General features: G+C 38.8%; 1 protein-coding gene across 6 annotated transcripts in view; it reads right to left on the bottom strand.

Moving 5' to 3' along the window:
- Positions 1-14,517, bottom strand: part of LOC127630163 (MAP/microtubule affinity-regulating kinase 4-like) — a 53,857-nt gene that overhangs the window by 30,602 nt on the left and 8,738 nt on the right. For 5 of the 6 annotated variants that reach the window (XM_052107629.1, XM_052107628.1, XM_052107633.1 and 2 more), the window contains exons 2-3: positions 9,663-9,860; positions 9,184-9,237 (exon numbers count right to left, since the gene is read on the bottom strand). In XM_052107629.1, the coding sequence (XP_051963589.1) occupies positions 9,184-9,237; positions 9,663-9,860 (252 nt within the window). Of the gene's footprint in view, positions 1-841; positions 1,007-9,183; positions 9,238-9,662; positions 9,861-14,517 lie in introns of those variants that run through there. The other variant, XM_052107631.1, reaches the window with a different exon arrangement.

The following is a 14,517-nucleotide window of genomic DNA, read 5'->3' on the forward strand; positions in this document are numbered from 1 at the left end:
TTGGAAATGTACTTCCAAACCGGTAAGATGTTACACCTCTTGTCACTGCACATTTTGTAAATCTCCCTTAGCTGACAAACCCAGTTTAATGAGCTGATGATTTGAATCAGGTGTGTTAAATGGGACAAAATCCAAAATATATAGTGCTGTGGTGTCCCCAGGAACAGGGGTCGAAGACCTCTGCTCTATAGCACATGCCATTCTTTTCCGAGGCACACAAAAGTGATTACTTTTTTAAAGTCATTACACAGCTCTTTTCTAACAATGACATTTCATAGTGACCATTTCATCTGTCAATCTCCAAAAATGACAAAGCATCATTAAAGTAGTCCATACAAATTGTATAATGTAAGTCTTCTGAAACCACACTACAGACCAAAATTAGTTATATAATTTATTCACTAATCCTCCCCTCCACTGAAGTTCAGGTCTTCAAATTATGCCAAATCAGCACTGGTACTCGCATATAGTAACCGAACAGGATTTTTTGAGGTGTGCACATGATTTTGGGTTAGGCAAGCTTCAGTGGAGGGGAACATTAGCAGTTAATAACTTCAATTTCAGTACGTTTCCTCGTGCAAGCCAGTCATATGACCCACGAAGACTTAGAATACAGCAGATAAGCTGTTAATTGTGTTTTTGTTTTTGGAGCTTGAACTGTTTCCTAGAAACTGTCACTGAACTTTTGTTAGTCAAGTAAATAATGACAGATTTTTCATTTTAATCAAACTCTAAATTGCACTAATTCCTCCTGTTGTTATTTTTCGTCTTCCTTTAGCAAGAGGGATTTGCTTACAAAGCAGCTTATGAAGCTCTCTTTCCCTCCCTGTTTCACTCTCACCTTCTGGTTGAATGAGGTCCATGAAGGTGGTACTGGACGCAGACATTTGCAGAGCCCAGAGCAACGTGTTTGTGCATGACCTCCTCACTTTGACCCCACTGCAGGCCTCCCACCAGTTCCCTGTGTTGGAAGCCTGCTCAAGCAGCGTACACAGACACATTATAGCGACCACAAGGCAGTTAACCCAACGTGACTCTACACACCCTAGCAACCAGGCCAAATGTTTGGTTAGGAATCCTGACTGGAGTCACCTTCTTTACTTGCCGAGCTACCCAGGCCCATGGAACTACTTTCTTACAGCAATGAATGCTGTTCAAACCAATGATGTGTCCAAGCCTCTTAAAAACATCACTTTAGAACTACTAGAGAGAGAGAGAGAGAGAGAGAGAGAGAGAGAGAGAGAGAGAGAGAGAGCATGTGCATCTCTGATGATGCTGTAGTCTGTACGAATCCCCGACGACTCTGCCTGGACTCCAAATTATGTTTCACAACAGAGTACACGCGAGAAGTGATACGAGATACGAAAAAAAAATACATGATTGTATGTTATGCATTTCAGAATATGATGTGTATGTTTTTAAACATATATTTTATTGCTTACAACTTGAAAATTACCTCCTACTGTAAAATCTACCTATTTGCTTACCTGACTGTCCAAGAGAATTGGCAATTTCTCTCCAACACTTCTCTTTCTCCACCCGGTTGTGGTACAGTTCAAATGAAACATCAAATCGAAGCATCCGATTGCTGATGGTGAGACCATCAGTACTTGTGCAACGTCTCTCATCAATCAGATTCGATGACCGGAACAAACTTTTGTATATAGGTACATAATGTAGGATTTGGGACCAAAAAGATTTCTACTGCGGGTTGAGCTACCCAATGCAACCTCAACCCAGCGACCAACACAATGTTCTGTTGCTTGTTGCTTGAACGTGAGAGGTTGGGACAAAAAAATCTCAGATTTAAATGGAGGAAAAAGCTTTTATCGATTGTCACATCATGCAATGCTTTACACTGAGGCAATCCTTTAAAATTAGGAGTATTTCTGAAGATCACTGAAACGTCTAAAGGCCACCTTTCTCTCTTATCAGACTCACCAGTCACACATCAGCCTATCGTGTCTGTCAATATGCCATTGGGAATAGAAAAAATTTTCATCTACATTTAGATCTGTCCAGACCTTCCTCTTTCCACACCATTTCCAACTGCTCCATGAAGAAGGGGTGAATTATGCAAATCCAAGGCTTGACATTTTTGCATGTCTAAGCAAGAGACCAAAACACACCCACGCAACACTTCTGACATCAAATAATAGCTATGACAACCCATATTAGCATGTGAATTATCCTCTGCCACCAAATATTGTTACATAATTCTGCAATTAAAGGCATAGTTCACCCAAAAATGAAAATTCTGTCATCAGTTATGTACTCTCTCTCGTGTTGTTTCAAACCAGTAAGACTTATTTTTTCATTCATGGAATGCAAAAGATGTTATGCAAAAATTACCTTTAGTCACCATTTAATCTTCTTTCATACAATGAAAGTGAATGGTGACTTTCATTCTGCCAAATGTCTTCTTTTGTCTTCCAAGAAAGAAAGAAGTTCATACAGGTTTAGAAAAACTTGAGGGTAAGTTAATGATGACAGAATTATAATTTATTTGGGTGAACTATCCCTTCAAACATTATGATATATGCAGATAATGCACAGCGGTTAATTCAATCTCCAATCCAGATCAGACCACTCAGTGTCTTTCAGCTGGATCAAGTTGTGGGAGTGGTCTACAAGAAGCTTAAACAACTGCCACATTATTTTAAAATCTATCCAAACAGACACTGGCAGAATCCAAGAGGATATGAGAAAAAAATCGGTAAGACTCAGAAGAATCATGTCAGTCATACTGACTATTGCTACAATAATTTCACAGCTGTGTCTCCACAAAAGTAATCCCTGTCTACATCCTCTTGTAATTCTGTTCCCAAAGGGACGGTTCTTTCAAGATGACTGTCAGTGAGTTAATAGCATCCTCATATGACCAGAGCAGCCAGTCCCACTCTGTATGAAATCCCATTCTCACCTAAAGTAGTCTAACACTCAGTCAATACCACACACACACACACACACACACACACACACACACACACACACACACACACGATCACATGGGCAGCCAGCTGAGCCCTGAAAGAATGTACATTTTAGATGTGAAAACAAAACACTCAAACAATTGAGAAACATGACAAATAAACAAAATGTTTGTTAGTTATTTGGCATGGGTCATTCACATGTCTGAATGATGTTTCCAAAGAACGCACTGCAAATCAAATCTGTGGAATTTCAAAGTGCTTCTATTGCTCCCAGGCACTGGCCTATGTCCACGCTATTTTCCGGCCATTGATTGGTATCCTAGTGAGAGAGAGAGAGAGAGGCTTGGATCACCACTGAGAGCAAAGCAGATGGTCTCATCAGGGCACATCAACAGTTCAGGTCAAATCTGCCACTGGGGCACAAACATCAGGATGAGCACACCAGAGAGAAAACCTTTAGCTTAGAGGTGATGGAGAAAAAGCGATATTTCAAATTATTGCAACCCGTTGCGGTGTCAAAATAATTTTGCATCCTCTAAGCCTATAGTGTGACTGCGGCTTAACATTCGGTCAACGAACTCTCAGTAATTTAGATTAAACAAAACTATAGGGCCCTGCGAATTCCACGATGTGAAAACATTTAAAAAAAAATAAAATAACTAGAAACGTCATGGAATTTGTCATATTTGGGATAAAATGAATGAATTAAATAATCAAACTAAAATCGTGATATGTCCTAGTGAGATGATTAAACCACAAAAGGCTAATATTTCATTAGTTAATTAAATATACAGTCTGAATGTGCTGTGCACATGATCAGGGAATGTGTGAAGCTGGCCGCTGATACACTAAGAACACCTCATCATAAACATAATCATCACGCATGCTCTGTGCTTGTAACAGATTACAGACAGCAGAGTGCGCATTTTAATATAATTTTGCTATGCAGATAAAAATATTATATTGTATTGGCGGGTCCATGATGATTGCCAACTCCATGACCTACACAATCTGGCTCGGAGACACACAGAATACACAATACTCTAATGAAGTGTTGATAATCTCAAAATTAACAAAGCTTATATAAGTAAGCCAAGTGTATTTGTAGTTGATCAGAAATAATCTTGAAGTGTTTGGTAGTGATGAATCTCTGGGGTGACTCATGTATGTCAAGTTCACGTCATCCTCTTGTACTGAGGAGTTACTGCTCTGTTTTTTGATTCAACAGTTAATAATAACGGTAATCTGCTCTGATCTGACAAGGCTTTGCATTTCTTCTAAAGTCAACATAAACTCAAAATTGCACCCATTTATTCTAAAGAAAGAAAATGTGTGCCTTTGTAAACCTTAATCAAAATGCAATAGCTTGGTCCGCCTTTCAAAGAACTTCCCTTTTTGGCTGACGTTACCACTTATTTCTAAATCCCTCCCCTCCAACAACCCACACTATTATGGAACGGCCTCTTTTCACAATCCAATCAATTCCTGACCTACAGTTGTTTTCATGTTGAATATCCTGTTTTACAAAGAAATAAATCATGCTACAGAAGTAAGATAAGTTGCGAATGTTGTTTTGACTTTAAAGGCCAAAGTAAAAAAATTATGATGCAAATTTTGGCATCAGCATAGTACACGCTAGGGGTGTCAAATAAAAATTTTAAATTCGTTGAATTTAAGAAAAACATAAACATTTGAATGCTGGATGTGTGCCAAGCACTGGCGATGACTTCAGACCAATCACATTCTTGCGCTAAAAAAGGCTAGATGAAGTGCAACAAAATACAGTTTGACAGAAACCAGGTGTCTCGAGAGGCCCTTTAAACTTTTTAACTTGACACGGCATCTAAAAACAGTGCTCCTGCACAAGACGCTGAATAAACTAAATCAAAGCGAAACAAAGACTTTTGTCTAGCGCGTTTACATAGAAAAACAAATGGTAAACTGGATGATTGCAAAAGCCTTCGGTGTCAACAGTCCCTTACAGTAGGTGGAGGTCTTTGGCCATGTCTTGCTCTCTTATCAGCATTTCTCTGATTAAGAAATGTGTTTGTCTGTAAAGGAGTCCTAGCTGGAAAAGTGTGTCTCGAGATCCTCACGTTCTGTTCCTTTCTGTTTCTGTGATCTGTCTGTTTGAACAGTTCCTGACCAGGGATCATGAGCCATTTTACCACCAAATACCACTGCTATCTGGGAATAATTCTACCCTGCATACAGCTGTAATTAATGAAAAATCACTGTTTTTATTCATTTTGATTCTGTGGTAGTATATTGTGGCAACAGTGCAAGTGTAAAACCATGTTAACATAGAACTGCCTATTGAAGCATTTCCCCCTCATTTTAATTTTGACTTAAAATGTGAGAATATGAACCGACTAAAACTTTTTTTTAACAGCCAAGAATGTTCTTTGCAATAACATAACAGGGTGCTGTATGGTTATATGTATTCAATGCACTCGCTTGTGGACTTGATGTAAATTTTAAAAACCAGCTGATTTTAAAATTAGAATTTTGAAATATCAAACTTAGTTTATCTGCCCAATTGACAGCCCCAGTATGCACAGACTTTCTGCATGCAACCTAGTTTTTCTAGACATGCGGACAGTCTTTTGTGCATCGTTGGTGCATACGCCTAGCATTGACTCTGCAAAAAGAGCATCACAAAGCATTCGTAGTCCGCAAGTGCCAAGTTTGTCCATATGGGCTCGTGGTAAACAGAAGTAAACTTTGAAAGGCTAAAGCGCGTAACCGTGTGCAAGATGGAAAGGCACGCAGAAAAATGAAGTATACAACAGTCTTAAGAAATTCCAGTCTGTATGGGTCAGAGGAATTACAATCATCTCAAACCAGCAGTGAGGGGGTAGGGAGGCGACTCACCTCTTATGTCATCTATATTCATTCTCTCTGATACACATATTTGAATCTGTAGTTCCACATCTTTATATTAGTGCCACAATTTCAACAGCGCTGTAACAATGCCATGAAATGCGTAACAGCATGCACGTATTTCTCAACCAAACCATGCTGATTTAGGGCCTTTCACTTTCTCATATCATGTTGTAGATACTCCTTGCTTTTCTCGTATGCTCATATGATTTCTCAGGATCTCTGCTTCTGGGCTACAGCCCCCCAGGAGGCCCCCACACCCTCCGGTTCCGGTTGCCCACATTGTTTGTCTGTCTGGAACACCACTGCTGGTTGCAAAGGACTTGAATGAGGGACACCCAACCCCCTCGACCCTTCTTCACCGACGGTCCAACACCGCCACCCTTGACAAAAGCTTTTTTTTTTTTTCATTAAGTAGCACTGAGCACTTATGATGGGGCCCCACACTACCACAATCATGTCCCCCAACCCTCACATACACAAAACCACACAAACCGTTAAAGGCAAATTCCATGTCTTTCATGGCCTTACTGAAATCCAGCTGCTGGGAAGTTCATGGTCAGCTGATTGGGCTCTCGCCTCCTCCATCTCTGAGTCTGAATGGGGTTAAACAGAGAGGAGATCGGAGAAGTGGAGAATAAGGCTACTGGCAGATCTCCAGCACTGTGGCCACATTAGATTAACAAAACCTCCCGTATTGCACTAAATTTGACACCGCACGTTAGACGCTTGTCTGTTTGTCATTGCTCCCACAAGGTTCTTTCAACATTGCAGATTGTCTTGAATATTTCTTGTCAAACCTTGAATGTGATCTAGACAAAAAGCTCCAAATGTTTTGACAGAGTAATACAATTTTTACAATTGCCAAAAGACTCTTAATTTTTTCTTAATTTAAAGTTTTACTTCTAAAGAAATTAATTGTAATTTTGAAACTAATGTCTAAAATCATGACCACTCTATTGAACTATCTCGATATCGATTATTAAATCCCAAGATCGATATTTTACTCTAATGCGCAACCCTCTAATAGAGAGGAAAATGTGCATTTACAACCATATTTCTTACTATGCAAATAAAATGTATATATTTGGCAACTGGCTGATAAATGTTCACATTTCACTCACCAGTGATTGTGTAGTATAGTGGTGAAGAAGTAGCAAGATCATTTCACTGCATGTTAAGAGTAAAAGTTGTTTCGTGTAGACGCTCTTTATAGAAATGGCGTTTTGTTAAAGAGACAGTATCGGGTTTAGCACGTTTTCAACAAATTAATGTAAATACTTGCACAATGTATACAATAGTATACATAATGCAATTAAACTATAAACATGCAACAAAAAATTATATATATAATCAAATATCTTATTTATTGATTGAATACATGGATTTGTTAATGTTTTAAAAGACAATGTGACCAAAATGATGAAAAACTAATAAAATATAATTTGTAAAATTAATATTTTTGTTATGTACCTAGTTAGAAGTTGCCCTGTATAATTAACTGCATTAGCTGGGAGAGAATTTCTTTCATATGTAAGCAAAAGGGACATTATATCTGAAATATACCCATATGAATCGATATTGAATCTAATTGAAATCTGAATCAAATCGAGCTTGTGAATTGGAATCGAATAAGGAAATCTGTATCAATTCTCAGCCCTAGTGAAGTCTGTAACTTCAGAGATGATGATCAAAGAGAAATAGAGAAATCTTGAGAGAACAGGAGGGACGAGCTCTGGGGAGGGATTCAGATGGGTGTCACCTGGTGTGCTGGGAGAAATAATGCTGACAGGGGAGCAGGCAGAGATCAAAGACACCTTCAGCCCCACCATATGAGATGCACAATGTACTGAATTAGCCAAAGCACTTGGCCAATCAAAGTCAACATGTGCCAACACATTATCAAACAATGATATGTTGTTAATTAACAACATATCTAAATATCTAAAATGCATTACATTCAGATTGCCAAAATAAAAGCTCACATCAAATAATAATCTGTAGGTTTGACATGCTGTCTTGGAATTCATGTGGCTTTTGAATGAACCATATTTCTCACATTGGATGTGTGATTATCTCAGGCTCTCTCACACAAAGACAAATCATATGTGCAGCAACCAGGAATATTTAGCACTTCATAAATGCATATTTATCTCCTTCTTTTGAATACTTTGGAAAGATTGTAATCATTATTCAGGTATATCTGAGCCAGCACTAAACAGAAGATGCAACTAAATCAGTATACTGGTTTCCTAGTATTTATGAGCATAATCTATTCATTGTTTTCCATTCTTACTCAAGCATGCTTGTTCAAGCATATTTTCAGTAAAGTATGGTTTGTCATGCAGGAGATACCTCAATGCACTGTAAACAGACCAAGACATGTGGTACTACTCCTGGTTTATTAGTAACAGATACATTAAAATGATAAAGATAAGCTACAAATTAATTAATCAAATTTTTAGATACACTTTATCAGCAAATAAAGGTGGTGTGCACTGGGGGTGTGGTCAAGTGCCCGTCCAGAGAGAGGGAGGCGGTAAGGGCACTTACACATGAGCTAAATTATGTCTAACTCCTGTCTCTAATTTCAGTGAGCACAGGGAGAGCGGATAAAACACGCACGCCACGGGCAGCGAGAGAGAGAAAGAGAGAGCAACACATCAGGCCACTGTTGGCGTGTTCCCTGAAGTTAGAGAACTTTGTGTTTACTGTGTTACTGAGAGTTTTGTTATTTGTGAAGCTGTGAGCACTGCTGCGTGCCCATTAAAATCCCTACCTGAGATGAGCAACTCGTCTTCGTGTCCTCCTTATCATTCACTTATTCATTAACTCTTTACAGGTGGTATTTACCTTTAAGGATTACATTTTCTCCACATGGCCAACTCAGCTAAAACAAGAATATGACAACTTGCCAACAAAACAACAATCTCAATCTCAACAATTTCAACAACAGATTTCTCTTATTTTATTTTCTGGTATTTTCCAGTTAATTAATATATTTAGCTGCAAATACATCCAAAGTCAGAAACTTTTAAATTAGATTAGATTTAGATTTTAGAATTAGATTTACCAGATTTCACGTAAACTCACAAGGTAAGCTGATATGTTACCCAGACAGCTCCAAACATAATACAACAGTATCACCGAACAAAATAATGTCTATCAAAGCAATAGTGGTAAATCACATGTCAAAGGTCATGTTTTTGCAGACCACGGTAAAACAGACTGTAATCAATCACAATTTGACCAAAACAAGCTCCTTGATGAGACCTTTCACCTCAAGCATGTAGACATAAGACCTAATCAGGATGACAAGCTTGACATGAGTATAGCAGTTATTATCCAGTCATGACCCAGTTCTTACCTTCTGTAGACTTGTAGGGTTGAGTTGGGTTTTGTCAATGATTTTTATTGCAACCTGAGAAGACAGAAGCACAGGTTAAGACATTGATTGACAACTAAATTGCATATAAAAGGAACAATCACCTGAAAAATTATGCTAACTGTGCACACCTGAGTAGGTTGATGGCATAATTGCTCTCGGTCAAAGTGTGACAAAACCATGCAAGCAAATTTATGGATTTTATGGAAGGTAACTGTCATCTGCCATAAAAAGTAGAGCAAATTAATACAGGAGAGTGTGCATTTTAACATGTTTCAACACACTGAGCAAGCCATCATGTGATGTGCCTCTGTCTGAGATAAAGTAAAAGAACTTAAATGAGAATACAGTTTTACCTACTAGCTGTAAGCCAATCAGCAGTGTGCACTTGTGCATCTTTAATCATTCACTTTCCAACCAGTTTATTTATCACAATATTTTCACCTATGTGACAGTCTTACCTCCCTGCCGGTCAAGATATGGCGTGCCAACTTCACTTTGGCGAAATTGCCCTTGCCGATGGTTTTGAGCAGTCGGTAGTTGCCGATGTGAGGCTGTTCGTCTGAGCAAGAGGCGATGGAATTCCGGCAACGGGCCCCCAGCGATCGACTCGACCATCCCGAGCCCTTCTCTGAACGACTGGCGGAGAGAGAGGCATGCTGGGAGAGAAGATGACCATGCATTTTAAATTAAAACCTGATGACTCAGATCAATATAAACAATGTCACTTTACATTTTGTATATACAGTATATACACATTATATACAGTTGAAGACTGAAGTTTACGTACACCTTAGCCACCTACATTTAAACAAGTTTTTTCATTTAATCGTAGAAAACATTCTCTGTCTTAGGTCAGTTAGGATCACTACTTTATTTTAAGAATATGTCAAATGTCGTAGAGAAATAGTATGAGAGAATGATTTATTTCAGCTTTTATTTTTTCATCACATTCCCAGTGGGTCAGAAGTTTAGATACGCTTTCTTAGTATTTGGTAGCATTGCCTTTAAATTGTTTAACTTGGGTCAAAATGTTTTGGGTTGCCTTCCACAAGTTTCTCACATTAAATTGCTGGAATTTTGGCCCATTCCTCCAGACAGAACTGGTTTAACTGAGTCAGGTTTTAGGCATCCTTGCTTCTGCACATTTTTTCAGATCTGCTCACTAATTTTCCAATAATAATCGTCGTCATGGATTGTTGATGACCACTCCACTACCTTGACTTTGTTGTCATTAAGCCATTTTGCCACAACTTTAGATGTACGCTTGGGGTCATTGTCCATTTGGAAGACCCATTTGCGAATGAGCTTTATCTTATTGGCTGATGTCTAGAGACATTCAATTTATCCACATCATTTTCCTTCCTCATGATGCCATCTATTTTGTGAAGTGCACCAGTCCCTCCTGCATTAAAGCCCCCCCACGACGTGATGCTGCCATCCCCATACTTCACGGTTGGGATGGTGTTCTTCGGCTTGCAAGTCTCACCCTTTTTCCTCCAAAAATAACAATGGTCATTATGGCCAAAAGGTTCCATTATTGTTTCATTGGCCTAGAGGACATTTCTCCAAAAAGTAAGATCTTTGTCCCCATGTGCATTTGCAAACTGTAGTCTTGCTTTTTTATGGCGGTTTTGGAGCAGTGGCTTCTTCCTTGCTGAGCAAAAAAAAACTTCAACTTCTGATCCACTGGAATTGTGATACAGTCATTTTACAAAATTACACTGTCTATAAACAACTGTAGGAAAATGTACTTGTGTCATGTACAAAGTAGATGTCCTAAACGACTTTCCAATTTATACTTTGCTAATATTAAATCTGTGGAGTGGTTAAAAACTTTGTTCAACCTAAGTGAATGTACACTTCTGACTTCAACTGTATATAGTATATTTGCAATTGACAGCAAAATATAAGCCCAAAGTATACTTCGGTTTTCCACAAACCAATATGTCTCTCGCACAGTGAACATGCAAATTCCGTCATCTGCATAGTACACATGGACTGTCTGCATGCAGCCTAGTTTTTCTAGACACGTGGACAGTCAAAGAACTTTTGCGCATCATCAGCGCATGCACCTGCCATTGACTGTGCTAAAAGAATATCACAAAGCTGTCTTACTAGGCATGTGACAAATGTGTCCATACGGGCTCACATTTAAAATAGTATACTCTGAAAGTGCACAAAAAGATAATTGTAGATAAATGAATGGGTGAAATCGTAACTCTCAATATAGCAACTATAGGAATGAATGACCCAACATTCAGTTAAAAGAGCTAATTTCTTGGTAGATTTGCCTAAAAGTACAGTTTTTTAGTATGGTGGTTGAGGTGTATAATTGGTAAACAGAGGATTTACATGTTCAGGGCCAACATTCTGTGATTAGATTATGGATAGCCTCTGCTTAACACACCTTAACATCTTAATGCATATGATTCAGTATAAGCTCTTGAGGCTCCTCAAAGACAAGCTAATCTCTGCTCTACTTTACATGTTTCAAGTCTGGCTGTTCCAAAGTCTTAAAAGAGCATGGATAGGTGGGGGATCATGCATCTTATCCAGAAATGTGTTGCAACACTAAACTTTAATTGCACCTTGACGCATTGTGACGCATGTGGTATTCTTAGCCCTTGTATTCACTGTATCTATTTATGAATAATATAGTTCCAGATCACAATCATATAGACAAGACTGAGGGCAAGAGTGATATATCGCAGTCTTCATCACAAAATGACTTCTGCCTCTGAAATTCTCATTGGTCGACAGAAACATACATTAGGGGCTATTCACACCGAAAACATTCTTGTGCTAAAAAAGCTAGATGCAATGCCACAAAAGCAGGTGTCCTGAAGAGCATTTTTAACAAATTCTTTATAACTTGACAGGGGTGAATTCACGAAACAGTTGCGTCACATTTTTTGATGGTATATCAGCGCAAAATCCTGCATCTTATTCACTAACCTTTCGCAATCTAGCTGGTGCAAACAGCACTGAAATTTCTGCTCAAACTAATTTTATGTTCTCTTTCAAAATTCTCTATGTAAATAACATGCACTTTTACCAGCTTTCTTAAAGAATTATCCCACAGTATCTAAATAATGCAGTGCTTCTGTGCAAGTCGCTGAACCCAAATTATGTAATGTGGCACATGGTAAAATATGTCCGTCTATCGTTCTTCATCACTGTTTCAAATATTTCCAGCACTTATTTTCCTATTTCACTCTAATATAGGCATCACTCCTGATCACCTACCATCCTCCATCCTTTTCCCACTACCACCACCCTCTGCCCCACCCTTTTCAAGCTCCGCACATTGATTGTTCCACTGCTGCTTTCTGTCTGATTACTCTGGCAATTTATATGGGATGGTGGGGGCAGGGTATGGATGAAGGGGGTTTCAGTGAAGGCAATATGCAGGAGATGGTTTAGGATGGGGGAAGGAAGCTGGCTACAGTAGACATGGTGAGACTCTGTAGTTAGCGAAAACAAGATTTGTTTTCAAATACGCTATTGCTACAGCTGGGCTGACTTTGATACAAACCAGACTATTATCTAGAACAGTGTTTCCCAACCTTTTTTCTGCCACGGCACACTTTTTACGACTAAAACATTCTACCACTATACCACATAGGCTAACCATCGTCAATATTTTTCCTTTTCAAGAACTTGTTTCCATGTTTTCTGTCATGGACAAGACTCATTGAAAGCAGAAAGTAATAAAAGGACTTGTTTATGTTTAGGTCTGAGCATTTTCTTGGTGAATTTAAATTAGTTCAATATCTGAAAAGGTAATATTTTTTTCCCTTTTTCTCCCAATTTGGAATGCCCAATTCTCAATGTGCAATGTGGTTGTGTAGTGATACAAATCTAGGATAAATCGTAGCAGCCTCCGCTTCTGAGACCATCAACCCGCGCATCTTATCATGTGGCTTGTTGAACGCGTTGCCACGGAAACATAGCTTGTGTGGAGGCTTCACACCATCCACCGTGGCATCCACACTCAACTCACCATGCACCCCACCAAGAACGAATCACATTTGTCCCATTTGTCTCTACCATCCCTAGCAACCGGGCCAATTTAGTTGCTTAGGAGACCTAGCTGGTGTCACTCAGCACGCCCTGGATTCGCAAACTCCAGGGGTGGTAGCCAGCGTCTTTACCATTGAGCTACCCAGGCCCCCAATAAGGTAATATTTAATTAAAAGAAATTATGAGAGATGCCTAGTCAAAAATTTGGACAGTTTTTAAATTTTTCTTGTTGCTTAATGCTCAAAGACATTATTGGGGACGCAAAAACCTATGTGTGAAAAACACTTTGGTGTAAAGTGGCGTCACTTCATAGACTTCAATGTATTCTGCAGCACTGATGCAAGTCATGTTAAAGACCCTTATATATAAATATACAAGTATAAATATCAGTCACTTTTGCACATTAATCATTGCTCTTCACAATCACAAAAGTGACAGATTTTTTCATGCATTTATTTATTTTGTGGAATTTGATAATTTTTCACAGCACACCTGACAATCTTTCACAATTTCGTACCACAGTGATTGGGAAACACTGAACTAAAGGACAGTTCAACATTTTTGGCCAATCAGCAGACTTCACTAAATACTCCCATTAAAATGTAAAAGTTTTTCAGTTATCAAAGGTAAAGACATTTTTTCTAAATATCTATAGATGTCTATAGATCAACTCTGAAGCGTATGACTATCAGCCTAAAAGAATCACTATTAAGGGTTGTTCAAACTGGCTGCTCAAAGAGACAGTAAGTCAATAGCAATTTAAGCACTGGCTTAGAACAAAAACATCGGCCTATATCTTTAAATAATTGGAATGATTTCTCTTAAGAGACATAAAGCAAGCAAACAAAATTTAGAATACTATACAAAAACAAAGCATAAATAGATCTAGAGGCCCACCCTAGATCAAGACAATAGACCTGCTCTCTGGGTAGCATCCTGCTTGTGGTAGGACAGAAGCACATGGTGGGGTTGATATGGGTCAGGGTCTGTTCACCCAGCCACACATCCTGCTATTGCATCTTATGACTTACTCCCTATCTCCATTCACAGGGGTCGGTATCCTGTCCACTGTTTCACAGAAGCTTTGCATTTGGCATTGCTGCAGATCAGTTTCTTCAGTGCTCATTTCTATCACAGTGTTTCCTTGAAATAAATGCATGAAAATGAACTTGGTTTGTTGACAGCATCATGTTGTGTTGATGTGATATAAAAGTGCTTGGGAAATGCCTGAGCCAGGTGTGAAACTGACAAAAATCAAACCTGCATAGTTTCCTGTCTTGAATAGATGGT

This window comes from Xyrauchen texanus, chromosome 36 (assembly GCF_025860055.1).
Source record: "Xyrauchen texanus isolate HMW12.3.18 chromosome 36, RBS_HiC_50CHRs, whole genome shotgun sequence".
In the NCBI taxonomy this organism is placed as follows: domain Eukaryota; kingdom Metazoa; phylum Chordata; class Actinopteri; order Cypriniformes; family Catostomidae; genus Xyrauchen; species Xyrauchen texanus.